The sequence below is a fragment of the Gouania willdenowi genome, chromosome 19 (assembly GCF_900634775.1).
Source record: "Gouania willdenowi chromosome 19, fGouWil2.1, whole genome shotgun sequence".
In the NCBI taxonomy this organism is placed as follows: Eukaryota; Metazoa; Chordata; class Actinopteri; order Blenniiformes; family Gobiesocidae; genus Gouania; species Gouania willdenowi.
In genome coordinates, this window is record NC_041062.1 from 22,778,685 (window position 1) to 22,796,745 (window position 18,061).

Consider the following 18,061-nt stretch of genomic DNA (forward strand, 5'->3'; position numbering starts at 1 on the left):
TTCCCAAAACAGCTTTCAACGTAATACAGACTTTGCGATAGGTCAGAAAGCTGCCAGCTCCAATCAACAGCATGCCTGCTACCATAATTCCAATCAACAGACACACAACTCGCCACTTCCTCCGACAGGCGGGCTCACTACTGCCAGATCTTTTTGTCAAAAAAATTGGTCAATTACATTGAGAGACCAACTGATCAATTCCATAAGTCCAGTTTTGGACGACATGCAAAGAGAGGCTCCTATTAGATTCACAAGACCAGACAAAACAAAGCAGCAGCAGGAAACTATGTGGATCATTTATGCTGAATAAGTCTTATCCTTCAGACAGTAGCTGTTTGTCACTCAGCACTGATCAAATATTGTGAATACTGTTTGTCCTCCCACTTCCTGTAATTAAAGGAAATCATACACATTGATTGACATAATTGAATGCAGACCTGTTCTTAAGAGAGGACTGCAGCTGTATGCTGTCCAGTTCCAGTTTATTGGTCATCAAAATGATAATAACTTCCCTTAACATGTAGTTGCTGGGCTATAAATTGACATATAAAAGACAAATTCTGCACAAGAAAAGACTAATTCTATGCGGAGATTTTAACATTCTGTAAGACACACAAAGATATATTGAACAACAAAAATAAGTTCTTTCTCCTTACAGAGAAATCTTGTGCTGAAATTTGCACAGTGTTACAAGTGTTATTATCCAAACACTGCTCAAAACATGTAAATGACAGGTTAGCCTCAAATCAGAGGCAGTAAAGGAGATGTGTAACGAGGGAAGATGTCTTTGTGTTGAATGTTCACAATTCCTAACGTGAGCAGGAAAATGTTTTTTCTGAAAAAAGATCTGGCATTTAAAGCTTTAACATAGCAGATTTCGACAGTTCTGCATTTGTTTATTTATTCAAACGAGTGCAGGGTAAGAGATAATTTTTCAGTGTTCCAAACTTCTAGTTGCTTTCTCAAAAGTAAAAACTGCTTGTGCAGAATTTGCTCATGTTCATGTTCACGGAACAGGAATAACTGAAGTATAAGTTTAAAACGCATATCTGGAAAAAGTAAAAAACTCAAATGTGGTTTGTAAGGCTTTTTAAAGTTTACTTGCTGGGCCGCCACCCAACATTTAGGAGTTATCTCCATATGATAATTAGTAACAAGCTGCCTTTCCTTTTTGGGTTCAGAGGAGCTACACTTTGACTGGGAGTCTATTTTAGTTCCATTTAAATGCTACTTATTGCTGCACACACTGTTTTCTCTTCATTCGTTCAACCTTAGGGACACACACAGCGCTGTGATTACAGAGCTCATCTATATTTAGTGTAAAAACACAGACGGTCCTGCTGCACTTTAAACTGTTAGATTAGAGGACAGCGTTTGGAGGCGGGAGTTTGTGGTTCTCTTATACACTCAACCACTGCGTTTGCTTTCCAGTACAGAACATGACTTTAATCATCACAGGACTGGGTTTGGCTGTGAGCTGGCATCTGGTGAGTTAGTGTGTGTCAGTAAGTGTGTACACTAGAATAAATGGTTTTACTGTACAGTAGTCCCTCCTGTTGTCTGTCAGTGTTAAAGGTTCTCTTGTCTATAGTTGCTCACACCTTGTGGGATATGGTACACGTACACATACTATTTTTTTTAATTTAAAGCTACAGTATGTAAGTTTTTTTTGGCATCATTTGGTCAAAAATCCATAATCATCTTTGAGCATATTGTAATTCAAAGTGTTCTGAGCGTGAAGCTGGATGTCAGCCAATCCATAAGCTGTTTTGGACGTTAGTATTGGCTGCTCGTCAAAAGTCTATGCGCGTTCACGATCTCAGTAGAGAAAGTGTAATGGCAGATGTTCCAGCAGAAGTCTCCATCGCGGCGCTCGGCACAGCGGTTACATGGCAAAGCAGGAGGAAAAAAGGAAGATCGTGGTGGAGTAGCAACAGTTTAAAGGACAATGTGTTCGGGAGGAACGGACCGCTTTGCGTCCTCACGTACCTCCGTGACTGCGCAGGGTCTGCCCCACATACTGGTGTCAGAGGGAGAGTGAGAACAGACGGGATACATCGCATGTAACCTATAAGAGAACCTTATCCAAGGTGGAGACACCAGACAATTCATTTGCAGATACAGTTGACATTCATGTCAGTCTCTAAAACACCAGAAAATTCACAAGATAAAGTCACTACATTTGTCACTAGTCTCTATTGAGAAAAAAAATGCTAAGAGGATACCGGTAAGGGAAATTATTTTTTGGTTTCGAAACAGGGAACGGAGAGAGGATTCTACATACTGCAGCTTTAACGCCTTTGTGTCACTGGAGCAACCTTCTGTAAACCATGCTCCATGTGTCACTTCCATCACAGACCCCTAAAGACTGCAGCATCCACTTTTAGAGCAGGGGTTCTCAACCTTGGGATCATCAGAAATTCACAAGCCACATTTCCAGCCAATCTGAGTTAAGAGATTAGCTTTGAGGGATCCAGGAAATGATCCTCAACCTCTTGGTTCAGAGCAGCAGGTGGTCCGGTGAGCTTGGTGCTGTGCACATCTATCTCACCTTGCACTGCATTAATAACACTGTATTAAAGCCTCTTAAACTCGAGCTTTTCATCTATTTCACTTTGTGGCTGCCCAAATGTTTCCTCGACTGTAAAGTATCGGTGGTTCTTCTACACTGACGCTCACTGGATCAGCATCGCACCCTGAACTAGTACCTGGAGGAGCTGAGGTCCCACTGTGCGTCAAAGCCTTTATCTGTGCGCAGTCTTTATACAGTTTGATGTGCTGATCACTAGCGTAACCGCTGTGTACAAATCCATATTTTTGGCTTGTATTTGTCTGTTAGGTGAAATATATGCTGGTAGGCAGATCATTTAAAAAATATGCGCTAAATAAATTGACGTCACTTCCTTTTGGACTCGGCTGTTGCTATGTAGATTTACATGAATAAAATTAAAAACTTACATAAACACAACTGTTTCTTTATATTGTTGGGAGGGCGCCTCTGGCGACGGGCCTGCATTACCCCCATTTCTGCCACTTCTCCATCAAATGTCATTGCCTTTTCTGTTCATTTGTTCCACTTTCAAGACATTGTCAGCACTTATAAATCCTTTCCAGCAATTTTCCCACCTGATGTTGCATATGTTGACCCATTATTGTATTTTTCATGCTTATTTTTGCAAAATTAGCCACATTCATTGTTTGTCATGCCCCTTATTTGCCAGTTTAAACTCATTGTTCCTACTTTGTAACTTACATTTTGTTGCTAAATCAATTTGTATTGTTGATTTCAAACACAGGATGACCTAATATCATGCTCAGGGGTGTGCAGAGAACCCTGCTGTTGTTATGAGTTGGTTTCTAAATGTTAATTTAATCTCTTTGTCAGTCCCTGTGATGGAGGTGGAGTGCATCCGTGAAGGCTGTCAGTCAGAGACCCTGCGTAAGATGGCTAGCTCGGTACCTGAGGGGAGATGTCTAACTGTGGTCTTCAAAGGGAACCGCAAAAGCCTGGATTTGCTCTGCCAAAGCCAAGAGGAAGCTCAGCACTGGGCCCGCGGCATCAGAACTTTGAAAGAAAGGGTGAAGAACATGACTCAGAAGGAGAAACTTGACCAATATCCTTGTAATTGCAGGTGTAATGAGCTGTTTATAACAGTTTGTTTTTGTATTGGTAATAATACACTCTATCCATCACATCAGATGTACCTGGTTGGAAATTATATTTATTAAACTAAAAACTTATTCTTGGACTCAAAAAACTATAAAATCGTTCTGTCAGACAAAGCCATTAGTGATGAGATAAAAGGAACCTGCAGACAAAGACGGATCAGAGTAACAGACATCAAAACATGAACTGAAGTGAAACCCAACAAGAGGTACCCACGTCCTTCAATTTAAGGTCCAGACAGTTTAATATGTTTAAAAAGAATAAAATGGCATTTCTCTTTTCTTCTCAAGAAGCTTCTCTTTTTCCAGAGACTTCTAACCATCCCGACTACTAATCTTAACTTACTTAACCCTTACTTACTTGCCTTGCTTAACTCTAACTCCACCCCAAATAGTAAAATAGCTTAGTGCTTTAAATTAATTAAATTAAATTGGGCTTTTTGCCTTTATTGGTTATATATATATATGTTAGTACACATACATTGAATTTTGTCCTCTGCATTTTAACCCATCCCTGGGGAGCAGTCGGCAGCCATTTTGCGGCGCCTGGGGAGCAGTTCGGGGTTAAGGGACTTGAGGCAGGATTAAAAAAAAAAACTCAAAATAAAACAAGGCGTATCTGTTTTTCTCTTCTGATTTGGCTGAAGTTGCAAATTAAAGCTCCCTAACCACATAAAGAACCATTTTAAAACTACCTGTATTTCGTTCTCACCCACTACTGATACCATTGTGACCCCCCAACACACTACCAAAGATACTTTTGTGGTGTTTTCATAGAATTGAAAGTTGTGTCAAAACCATAGTGGATGTAAATATTTTTGCTTTTTATGGCTGAAATTGTCATATCACGGGGAACAGCTTAAACAAAGCAGAGCAAAGTGAATTAGGCTTTACACCAATCTGATTGGCTATACTGGATTGGTCGATTTTTTGCATTTTATGCAATTGAAGCAGAACTAAGTAACTTTACACCTTAATAAATCCTTCTCATAGTCCCCGTGAGGGTAATACAAGTGTTTATAGGGTGATCGGGGGTCTTCATCCCCCCTGCTGTCTCTGGCCAGAAAACAGCACTTGCAACTTTCCCTGCTTCCGACCCGGTGGCAAGACGTACTGCTTTACGGCAGCCCAATACACACTAATGCTAGATTATGACCAGTCCCATGGCTGCACACGGTTGTCTACAAATTCACTTTTCTCAAACTTACATCATGGCAAAGCCAGCAAAAAAAGGCAGAGAAGACCTTTGTCCGAGGAACGGAGCAACTCCATGCAGTGAGATAGCTCAGCAGCAACACACAGCAAACACACACACAGTATCTATTGGCTCTGAAAGCCGTTAGTGTCTGGCTGTGTGTGTTTATATGTGTGTGCGTGCTTGTTAACATGGAGATTGTGAGAGCGGAGCGGAGCGTTTTCATACTGGATATTTCTGTCAGTTTCAGGACGGTGGTGGACACAGAAGTGTGCGTGTGTGTGCGCCCCATCGCCGCTGTACACCTGCGAGTCTAACTTCGCTCCGGGGGTTGAAGCCATCCTCAACTTCGAGGTTAACTCCCTTGCTTCACAGCAGTCATTGAGTATGACATTGGATTCAGGTTTAATTCAGCAGCGGCAACGTTTACCAATCATTCAAAAACGGCGTACAGCTTATAATCAATCTGCTTCGTTCACAGACGCTCCCTCACTCCGCACATGGTCGAGCGACTAGGGCATTAATTCACAGTTAAAGGGCCACGTACCCACACACACACACTCACAACAAATGTTATGTTCTTCATGCCCTCTCCCTCACAGTCACAAATCTGCGTTTCGTTCCAGAAACATGGTACCGTTTGATTTAATGTGAATCTGTATCAGGTACCAAAGGAATTTGGTTAATACCTAAAAAAACAACCTGAATTCATATGATTGGATCGGTGATGAGTGATCGTTTTTTTGAACTCACTGATTGGCGATCAGCCCAAAAATCCTGATCATGTCATTAAATAAGTAAGTTATTTTTTATTTATAAAGAGCTTTTCTCAGATAAAAATCACAAAGTGCTGTACAAAACAAAGGTTCGTTTAAAACAACAGGAGGATGACAGAAGTAAAAAATCAGTTAAAAAGCTTTTCTGAAAAGCAAAGTTTTCAAATGCTTTTTAAAAGAGTCCACACAGTCAAGCTCATGGAGGGACTGGTGCAAGTCATTCCAGAGTCTGGGGGCCACTGCCTGGAACGCAAGCTCTCCCCGGGTTTTAACATGAGTTTTTGGGATCTTTAGGACACCCTGGCCTGAAGACCGAAGGCTGCGCCCTCAAGTCTAGGGGCACAACAAGTCAGCGATATAATGAGGGGCCTGACCATGCAACGCACAGAAAGTCAGGACTAAAATTTCAAACTCGATGCGAAATTTGACTGGAAGCCAATGAAGACTCAGAATGGGGGTAATGTGGACTGTTCTGGATTCACCGGTCAAAAGTCTGGCAGCAGCATTTTGTATGATCTGAAGTCTGTGTGAATCACTGTCTTCCTTTTCAAAAAAACACAAGAAGGTCAAATCACTTCTTAAAGAAACTTTTTTATGAAAGCGTCACCTTTCCATTCATCTACAGGACTCCCAATCCCATAATGCAACTTTTCTGAAGAGCCAATAACAAACTTGCAAGCAGCAAATTCCACCTGTATATAATTTTTCCCATTTTTTGGAAGAAAACACTTTGATTGATTGATCTCTGAGTCTGAGGCCTACACTGTGTCTTTATCTGTGTTAAGTTCACCATTTGTATTTTCTATCTTTAGAGCAGAAGCTGCCAGACATTGTTTTTCTCTGCATGTTTACACCTTCCCGAGCCTGTTGACAAGCATATGATTCTAATATAACACTGCTTCCTTAACTGTATGTGTGTTTCACCTGGATTCATGCTTACCTGAGTCGAGCTGACAAGAACCACGATGACAAAATGAGCTATGATGAAGTGCAGGTGCTGCTGCAGATGATCAATATTGACCTGAGTGACCAATACGCCCGCAGTCTGTTCCAGGTAGGATCCCACCACATAACATGTTATTCAAATAAGAACTTATAGTTACTTTATCAAAAACATGTATTATAAGTATCTAACACTGCTGTAATTACTAATGTATTAATGACTAGTGGAATTTTCATTGAGAAAATAAATGATCAGACCAGTGGTTCCCAAGCTTTTTTGGATCGTGACCCCATTTTGATATCACAAAGCTCTGCCGACCCCAGACACTTTTTTAAGTAACTTTTTGATCATGTTTGTGATATAGCGTTATGAGTTGCGCTATGGTGACGAGATGCATCAGCTCAGATCTTTTTATACTATATATATTTTTTCTTTAACTCAATTTATATTTGAGGAATAGAAAGTAACTGGCGTTCTGTCCAGGGTGTACCCCCGCCCAGCGCCCAATGAGAGCCGGAGATTGGCACCGGCAGACCCCCGCGACCCTGACAAACAGGAATAAGTGGGTCTGAAAATGGATGGATGGATGGAAGAGAAAGTATGAAATACAGTTTGAGAGTATAGTTTGCAGTGTTTTTAATTTGAAAAAGAATAATAATATAAAAAAAATACAAAAATATTATTGTATTTTATTATTGTTTAATTATTTAAGTAATTTTTTTATTTTTATAACATATCTTTTAAAACTAGATTTATATTTGAGGAAGTGAAAGTATAGAATGCAGTTATTTGAGATTGTGTGGTGTAGTAAGTTGACAAAAGAATAATAATCTAAAAAATTACAAAAACATAATTTTTTAAATCAATTCCTATACATTTCAGGCGATCCCACATGGGGTCATGACCCCAAGGTTGAAAAACACTGGATCAGACTTAGATATTCTATGACCTAGGTTCCCAAAGTGGGGTACGCAAATTGTCATAGGGGTACATGATTAAAAAAGAAAAATTGGAAACTAGAATATAACATGACCAGCAGCCAGGAGCCTCCATGCATTGGCATAAATTACACATTAGCAGATGTAAGAGTAACCATGGTTACAGATTATTATTGTTTTTTTTATTATACATTGTTCCTCAACAGGATAGGTAAAATTCAGAGACAATTTTCACTGTAGGGCTGCATTGTATGTGACATTACATCAGTGGTTCCCAACCTTTTTTTGGTTGTGACCCCATTTTAATATCACACATTTTTGGCGTCTCCAGAGACCTTTTTTTTCTTTCAAGAATTAGCTTTTGATAATGTTTGTTGTTGCCAGGATTATTGCACACATTTTATTTGAACTACATTTGTAGAAAGTGGAAGTATAGAATACAGTTGTTTAAAATGGTTTTGCATGTGGCGTTATAATTTTAAAAAGAATAATAATTGAAACATTTCAGTATTTTTTTATTATTACAAAATTTATTAGACATTTCTGGGGACCCGATTGGAATTCCAGGGAACCCCACATGGAGTCACGAGCGCAAGGTTGAAAAACACTGCATTACATTATTGTGTTTTTTAAGTTTGTAAGAGTAGGGGTACATGGCTACAGGTTATCTTTCTGAAGGGGGAGGGGACTGTGGAAAGTTTGGGAAACACTGTTCTATGACATCATTTCCTCTTGATCTGTGTCATTCTGTCAGAAATGCGATCAGTCTGGTGACGGCCGCCTGGATCACGAAGAGATTGAAGCCTTCTGCAGAGAGTTGCTCCGCAGACCAGAACTAGATGCTGTTTTCATTCGTTACTCTGCCAACGGCTGCGTTCTCTCCACTGTGGACCTCCGGGATTTCCTGAAGGATCAGGGCGAGGACGCCTCGCTCATTCACGCCCAAAGTCTCATCCTCACCTATGAACTTAACGAGTGGGGTAAGGTTCATTTCTTTGACTTTTAAACAATTTCCCCAAATTGTCCTTCGTTATGTACAGTAGCAGGTGAGGAAAGAGAACACAATATATTCATGTATCAAATGCATCATGTGCTGACAGTTTTTATTATCCTACTACAAATAATAATAATGCCTTGGATTTATATTGCACTTTTTTCCGGGACCATATTCATATTCATTCCCACCAGTCCCTTCACATCAGTCATACCGGTGGTGGTAAGCTACATTATAGCCACAGCTGCCCTTGGACATACTTACAGCAGTGTGGCTGCCGATTCACGCCTACACCATTCATGCACAATTCATACCCATTCATATGAGGCAAAGTGCCTTGCCCAAGGACACAATGACAATGACTTGGATAGAGCAGGATTCGAACACCCAACCCTTCAGTTATTGGATGACTTACCACTGAGCCAAGGTCGCTGTATTTGGCAAAGGAAAGAAGGTCATTCAGTGTGCTTTACATGATTAAAAGTAACATTTGGAAAACAAACAGTTTGAATAATTACGAATGAATGAGATTTATTTTCAACAGGTATACTGTATAAAAAAGCTAAACAAAAACAACAAATCATTCACAAATTTGACAAGAGTTTATCTTGGTAATATTAAACATACACAAATATCTACCGTATATTAATAAATAATGCACCTATACTACATAAAAGACTACATATAAACGTAAAATACTGCATATATATATATATATATATATATATATGAAAAACACCACACAGAACGACCGACAGACAGACTTTTATTCTGCTGCGTTTGATAAAAATGATCTTGTATCATGTTTTCTACCTCACACTGATAGCAGAGGTGTCATTTGTGTCGATGACGTTTCATTTAAAAGATTTTATAACGTGCAAAATAAACTGCCCATAAAATTGGTTTTGGTAAAAGTCTCAAATGTAGAAGTTCTAACATCTATTGTTCCTCACACCAGCCTCACAGTTGATAGTCAGTCACCAGATTATCTGGATACTATTTGGATCGTAACACCGCGAAACGAAACATAAACGTGAGTAGCTTTTTACGAGCTAAAACATCCACAGACTGAATGAAAACATGAGCAGGACCAGAAAACTGCTGAAATAAATCCTAAACAGTCCTTTTGTGTGAGGAGACGTCCTGGACAGGGGGGGGGATGACGAAACGAGGTGCAGCACTTCTCTAGAAAGTTCCCTAACAGCCTCTATCTACAACTTTAGCCCATTTACTCAGAGTCATTCGATACAGAAGAGGTGTTAGAACATGAGTTTGAGCTGGAGCTGATACGATTGAAAAAATCACAGTGTCTGCCTGTCTTTACCTCTTCTCTATCAAACCACATAAATGACTACAAAGATGGCGTCCGGGTTTTTCATGTATATATATTAAGTCTTTATATATATTAAGTCTTTCATACATATATATATATATATTAAGTCTTTCATATATATATTAAGTCTTTCATATATATATATATATTAAGTCTTTCATATATATATTAAGTCTTTCATATATATATATTAAGTCTTTCATATATATATATTAAGTCTTTCATATATATATTAAGTCTTTCATATATATATATATAAAGTCTTTCATATATATATATATATTAAGTCTTTCATATATATATATTAAGTCTTTCATATATATATTAAGTCTTTCATATATATATATTAAGTCTTTCATATATATATTAAGTCTTTCATATATATATATATAAAGTCTTTCATATATATATATATATTAAGTCTTTCATATATATATATTAAGTCTTTCATATATATATTAAGTCTTTCATATATATATATTAAGTCTTTCATATATATATTAAGTCTTTCATATATATATATTAAGTCTTTCATATATATATTAAGTCTTTCATATATATATATTAAGTCTTTCATATATATATTAAGTCTTTCATATATATATATATATAAAGTCTTTCATATATATATATATATTAAGTCTTTCATATATATATATTAAGTCTTTCATATATATATTAAGTCTTTCATATATATATATATTAAGTCTTTCATATATATATTAAGTCTTTCATACATATATATATATTAAGTCTTTCATATATATATATTAAGTCTTTCATATATATATATATTAAGTCTTTCATATATATATATTAAGTCTTTCATATATATGTATATAGTCTTTCATATATATATATATTAAGTCTTTCATATATATTAAGTCTTTCATATATATATATATTTAGTCTTTCATATATATATTAAGTCTTTCATATATATATATTAAGTCTTTCATATATATATATTAAGTCTTTCATATATATATATATATTGTCTTTCGTAAATATATATTAAGTTTCATATACATATATAATTTCCTGAATGGCTTGCCATATATATATATATATATATATATATATAATGTAGTATGTATATATATATATGTATATATATACATACTACATAAATATCCATATTAATATATAGTTTTTAAAAACATAAAATAACAATAAAGTTATTAAAAATCTCCCTCTCTGTTGGGTGCTTACATCTTCTTCTCCCTCTGTTTGTTTTACTTCTTTGCAGCATAACAACTAAAAGCAGCAGCTTTTAGTTTGCTAGATCTGAGAGACCTGCTGGGTTCATACCTGACTATGTATTCTGGACCAAACCCATTCACAGATTTATACACCAGCAGCTGAGGCTCACTGGGAACCAGTGTAAGGACGTTACAACGGGAGTAATGTGCTCTGACCTCTTTGTTCTGAACCAGCTGTAGATGTTTGATGAAGACCATTACAATAGTCCAGTCTGCTGGAGATCAAAGCATGGACCAGCTTCTCCTGATCTTTCTGAGTAATTAAACCTTTTACTCTGGAGATGTTCTTTAGGTGGCAGAAGCTGTTTTTGTGATAGATTTCATCTGATTGCTGAATGTCAGATCTGAGTCAATCAGAACACCAAGGTTTGGGATTTGGTCTCTATCTTTTAAAAATGGAGACTCCAGATGCTCACTGACCGCTGTCCTCGTTCTTCTGTTACCAAAGACAATCACCTCCATCTTGTCATACTACATGTAGATATCTCATTTAACACTGTATCATGACTGATTCCTTGTCTCTATTGACTTGTGTCTTCCTTTTGCCCAGTACAGCCCAGAAGAACCAGTTCATGACACCCAATGGTTTCACCATGTACATGCTGTCCAAGGAAAACTGCATGTTCAACCCTGATCATGGTCGAGTTTACCAGGACATGAAGCATCCTCTTTCACATTACTACATCTCCTCCTCCCACAACACGTACCTCACCAAGGATCAGCTGACGGGAGACAGCAGCGTGGAGCCGTACATTCGGTACCGATACACGCTCTGTTCGAAATACTTTCCTTAACTAACAGCCACACACGCGTAGACACACTGTCACTGTTTTTGGGTATTCTCCACTTTGAACAAAGGTGACTTTCAAGCTCCACCTAAAAAATAACTCATTTTCAAATTTATCGAACTAACAGGGAACAAGTAACTTCATATTTCACAAAGAAACCAAAAATCAAAAACCTGATTAAGCTATTCACCTGCATAAAAAACAAATGTAAAAATGCTGGATCAGGAAAGAAAGACAGTAGATCTGATTGCAGCTGAGGACTTGTTAGAGATATGTAACAATGACCCGAAATGTTATTTTAAAAAAAAGAAAAAGAAGTAATAGAACACGAAATGCAATAATATACAAAAAGTGGTAGTAAAACCAAAATTGTTACTACTGGACAATAATGTAACAAGGTGCTGAACCCAAAACATAAAACCTTTTTGGCCATAATGTCACCACTTCTAACATTTTGGGTTTGTTATTAGATTATGAGGTAGGCAAAATATTTTTCCCCTAATAGTGTGATAATTTCATTACATTATAGAGTGAATCAATTTATGGATTAAAGGGCTTATTGCTTATATATATATATATTAAAGTTTATATTTATAAAAAAGGCAAAAAGTTTTTATGTTTTTTTGTGTGTGGGGGGGGGTGTCATGTTACATTTGGGGTTCTTATCACATATTAGGCTGTAACAGGGCTCAAGGTGTACCCTGTAACTGTAACTGTACAAACTGGTTCACACACTGTAGCTCTTAATATCAGCACTTCAGGTAACTATTGTCTGAGTAAATGATGGATGTTTGTCATTTATTGTAAACAATAGAACACAGTGGGTTAATGGAAGGAACCTTTTTGAATGACACCTTTGTCCTGTTGGTGTGTTTGGCAGAGCTCTGATAAACGGCTGTCGCTGTGTGGAGCTGGACTGTTGGGATGGAGATAAAGGTGAACCAGTCATCTATCATGGACATACACTCACCTCCAAAGTGCCCTTTGTCCAAGTCATCCAGACCATCAAGGAATATGCCTTCAAAGTGAGGACTTCATTTGACTGTTACTATTAGAAAGTCAGTGTCTGATTTAGTCAAAAGCAGTGGCAGATGGTGCATTTTTCTCCAGGGGGGCAACAACTTCAACGTAGACATACAACAAGTGCAGCTTTGAACAAATAAGTTAGGAAAATTACAGTCACAGAACTGCTTTAAATTAAAACTAACCAAATGTATTGCCATAGAACCAATTAACGAGCAAGAACCAATACAATGGAGTGAGTAAGTGTGTGTCAGGGTTATTATAGTTTTTGAAATTAAATTTGTTTTATTTTAATTTAGTTTTTCAGATTTTTTAAAAGTTAGTTGAACAAGTAATTAAATAAAAAAAGTTGGGTTTAAAAGGAAGTGGTAAATGCACATACATAATTTAAGACCTATTTTACAAAATATGGACATATTCAAGATTGGAAATCATCAAATTTAGTTGTTCCTAGTTTTTTCATGTTTCTTTGCCTTTTCTGAAAAGTGTGTTAAAATGCAGAATTATTTAATTTGTCTTTTTTCATTTTGCTTCTCTACCGTCCCACGGCTTCACCTGTCAATCAGTCACTTTATGACGGACCACTGTTACGTCAGCCCCTCCCATGGTGGGAGGTGTTGTTATGTAACTGAGCTGCTGCACAGCCGTACACTGTCTCTAGACGTCCATAGACTTGTATTGAAGAGGAGTTACTGCGCATGTACAGCTTTTAACAAGAGTTAATGGGTCACCAGTCAGACACAGATGAACAAAACAACTGAACTTTAGTCATCATCATTATCTATATAATATTTATTCTGGTTATCTCAATACAGATATACATTTGTTTTGTATTATTTTAAATTAATTATTAATGCGTATTATTTTTTTATGTCTTACTCAAACTAATGTGGTGAGTGGTGGGCCGGCGACCCAGTGCCCTCTATTGGCCCGTCGCCACTGATCAAAAGTGCTCCGCACATTTCACTACCTTTCCCATCCAAGTGTTATAACAAAATAATGCTTAGGTCCTAAAACAAACATTTTGGATTACATTTTTCATGTTCCTGAAATTACAAAAAAGAGAGCACAAAACAAACAAACACTGCTCAATTTATTGCTTTTTTGTTATATTATTTTAGTTTTTTCCCAAATTACCATTTGGATATCAGGTGACAGCCTTTGTTGTCACCTGATATAAACAGCTTCACACAAAAATGAATATTTACACTTCATCTACCATAACTATCTTCATTCCCTTTCCTTGTTCATATCTATTCTGCTACAATTCCTGTGCAAAATTAAACAATGTAAGATTTGAATTGTGTTGTATATTCATAAAGAGCCTTTCTTCAATTCAGCTGCTAAATTAATCTGATCTAATAAGTTTTTTTGGTAGTTAATCATTATACTTATTTATTGATTATATTTATTAAAAGTTACCATTCATTATATTCAATGGTCAGCACTTTGAACTTCTGCTGTTTATCACACAACAATCAACACATACATGCACACAAAACACAAAAACGAGAAAAAGTGAAAAAAATAAAAAAATAAAATCATCATCCCTAATACGTTAAACGTGGAAATATTCAGAATACTGTGAAAACAGTGGGTGACTTGGGGTGTGTTCATGTGGATGGTGGCAGAGGGAAAGAAGCTGTTTTTGCGTCTGGAGGTTCTGGTCCTGATGGACCGAAACCTCCTTCCAGAAGGGAGAGATTGAAATAGTTTATGACCGGGGTGGGAGGGGTCGGCCACAATCTTTCCTGCACGCATCTGAATCCTGGAGGCGTACAGGTCCTGGAGGGAGGGCAGATTGCAGCCGATGACCTTCTCTGCAGAGTGGATGATACGCTGCAGTCTGGCCTTGGCCGTAGCTGCAGCGTACCAGATGGTGATGGAGGAGCAGAGGATGGACTGGATGATGGAGCTGTAGAAGTTCACCATCATCTTTGTTGGCAGACTGAACTTCTTCAGCTGCCGCAGGAAGTACATCCTCTGCTGAGCTTTTTTGATAAGGGAGCTGATGTTCAGCTCCCACTTGAGGTCCTGGGTGATGAAGGTCCCCAGGAAGCAGAAGTACTCCACAGAGCTCACTGTAGAGTCTCCCAGGGTAAGGGGGGTGAGGGGGGCTGGGTTCTTCCTGAAGTCTGCTATCATCTCCACTGTCTTTAAAGCGTTGAGCTCCAGGTTGTTCTGGCTGCACCAGGACACCAGCCGGTCTGTCTCCCACCTGTAGTCAGACTCATCTCCATCAGAGATGAGACGATGATGGTCGTGTCGTCTGCAAACTTCAGGAGTTTGACCGACTGTGCCGAGTTTGAACCCCCATTTGAAAAACACTGCTTTAGAGGCTTTTTCTCTTTCTGACCCTTCATCCTTAACATTTGTAGGCAGAGTACGATTCTATCACACGCGTCTGTGGCTGTGTGCAAATAAATAAGGCTGGAAAATAAGTGAAAAAGGAAAAATATTATTTGGCTCAAGGTACGGATCATTTGATGAGTTACCGTAGCTTGGACTGCTGAAGTTTGTACATGGCTTAATGATGGATAATAAAGTGAATAGTACTGTTAAAAGCAGTTTGTCTCCCTGACTTTGCACCTTTTATTCCTCTTTTTAAGGCATCTCCGTACCCTCTGATCCTGTCTTTGGAGAACCACTGCTCCGTGGACCAGCAGGCCGTCATGGCCCGACTCCTACGCTCCATCCTAGGGGACGAGTTGCTCACCAAACCCCTCTCTGGTCTGGACTCACGTTACCTGCCATCACCAGAGGTGTGCAATGATAGTTGGGTTGCTATAAAAAAGTGCAAATGCCACCGAGCATTAACAGAAACAAATACTGTGATCTTTAGTGGTTACTTTTTTGGGGGGAGGGGAGATAATCACAGAAGACGTTCCTGTTTGCTTCCTTTCATTACTCTAATGTTAGCTGGGATTGTAAAATATTCAGATAAAGTTCTGAACTCTGTGAGCGACTCTGATGATTGGGCATCATGGTCTTTCTGTATCTGTTAAACAGCTGTAGGTTGGATTTCTGTCCAACCCATTCCATAGCGTTGGATGCTTAGAAAACAAGATTAAACAGATAATATTTTGGATTAAATTTTGGAAAATAATCTGTAAATAATTGGGATTCTTTTCCACCCTCATTATTGGGATTGTGTTTTGATATGCGATTACATTTTTCGAGGTTCTCTTTTCATGTGTTTTTCAACAAACACAAGCAATAAATCTATCTCAAATCAAATGAATATGAAAGTTGGGTTTTCTTCTTCTGTTAATCAACTTCAAATACATTTGTAAAATTACTAAATACTTTGTCTTACAGTCTTGTAGGCCTTCACCACAACAACTCAAAGTAAACATAAGTATATGTCAGTAATAAATTACACAAACTAAAGTGCAGATTACAACAATTAATTAAACACTGTCTGAACTTAACTAGACACTCAATAGATAAATGACAATTACATTTGTATTATTAGTCCCTGCTGTGTTGTAGGATACAGACGCAGTGTCAAAGCCAGGAAAGGGCGCCCCATGTTGCAACGCTGCTGCTCCTGTTTGCTTGAACTTTGGCTCTGAACCATGAGCACTACTTCTTTCCTGTGGCTCCTGTGGCCCCAATTTTTACTAGGTTTTTATACTGTTCTGCAGAGTCAGCTTTTGTCGCGGCTAAGGCTATTGCAACAGATTAAGGCTGTTTACACTGAAAACGTTTTGCTTCTGTTTTGTTTTTGTTTCCAAAACGTTCCACATTCGCACGGCAATGTTTTCAAAATGATCTCTGTTTACATGAGACCGCTGGAAGCATAAAAAATAATGTAGTATACATGCCAGGCCAATAGATGGAGGTGGAGTTTTGCAATGAACCAAAATAAGTGCATGTGCAGAGCATAGACTAAAAAGAATGGATGGGACAAGCTGCCCGATGGAGTGAAGCTTTTATTTTTAAAGTTTCCCCTGCTGACTGGCTGCAGTGTAGGTCATAAACCCCACCTCCTTAATGATAACAGATGGGATGTGGGTCAAACTGTAAAGTTAAAACACCCATCACATAAACCTAAACGCTGCTTTGATGATTAGTTATTATCACCCTACATCATGTTCAAGTTGTCATTTTTCATTTACGTTGAGTGAGAACAGCTACAGTGCACGCCCACTGGTGCAGAGACACTTCCTCTGAACACAAGTAAGAGTCGAACTTAAATCAGACCTACAAAGTTAGACCTGACCTGGCCCGTGGTCGTCAGAATACGCCCTGAACCAGAATAAAGCAGATCTTGCTTTAATCCTGAACACAGTGCTGCAGACACACATGTAGGCAAGTTTCTTTAATGACTCAGCTTTATTTATTAGTCACTTGTTCTTCATCCAACCATAAACATGACAAGCAGCTTCATGTGATGCTACATGCTACATAGAGATTTACTTCAGCTGTAAAGCACGTGCTTACACTGCTGTAACACACATATGTGACACACACATCTCCATGAGACAAGAATCAGTCATTTATGCATTTTGCAACATCATTTCTTCATGTACCAGAGAAAAACCTCCATTCACCTCCTCAGTAAACATTTCTGCGCCTTTCTCGCGTTAATCCAAACATATCACCTGTTGTTCATTCATCCATGCAGCAACCAAGCAGAATCCAACCTATGTCTATGTTAAAAAGTTCGGGTAAATACTGTATCTAAAGCCCGAAGCAGGAGTGCACCACTGTGCTTGTGGTCAGAATCTGGTGCAGGCATAAAATACATTTACACGGATCCAAGTGATGATGAAGTAAATCAACACTTTGTTGGAGAAGTTCAGGTAAATTCCAAAGAATGAGACACAGTAACAGTGTTCCTCACTCTGAGGCGCTACCCGTGACACAGGAAGTGTCTGTGCCCTGTTTACACAGAGAGAGAGAGGGAAGCCTTTTCAAAAACTTCCACTCTACAAAACATTTTTCAAAATGCAAGTTTTCAATCACCAAAAAGCTGTTGCCGTGTAAACGGACAGAAAAAAGCTACAAAACTTAAAGCACAGCATTGACTCTTCTCTCTGCTCGCTCACAACAAGTCATGATACCAGATCGTAAATGCAGTTAATTGTTCACCCTTCTTAGCTAACATGAATGTGGAAATTATTTTCAGGGATGATAT

At 38.1% G+C, this 18,061-nt stretch overlaps 1 protein-coding gene across 1 annotated transcript in view; it reads left to right on the forward strand.

Moving 5' to 3' along the window:
- The window catches only part of LOC114481074 (1-phosphatidylinositol 4,5-bisphosphate phosphodiesterase delta-3-A-like), a 38,709-nt gene that overhangs the window by 9,778 nt on the left and 10,870 nt on the right, over window positions 1-18,061 (forward strand). Inside the window, exons 4-9 of the mRNA XM_028475440.1 lie at window positions 3,386-3,614; window positions 6,562-6,691; window positions 8,273-8,498; window positions 11,663-11,864; window positions 12,776-12,920; window positions 15,528-15,680. Coding sequence (XP_028331241.1) covers window positions 3,386-3,614; window positions 6,562-6,691; window positions 8,273-8,498; window positions 11,663-11,864; window positions 12,776-12,920; window positions 15,528-15,680 — 1,085 coding nt within the window. The remainder of the gene's footprint in view (window positions 1-3,385; window positions 3,615-6,561; window positions 6,692-8,272; window positions 8,499-11,662; window positions 11,865-12,775; window positions 12,921-15,527; window positions 15,681-18,061) is intronic.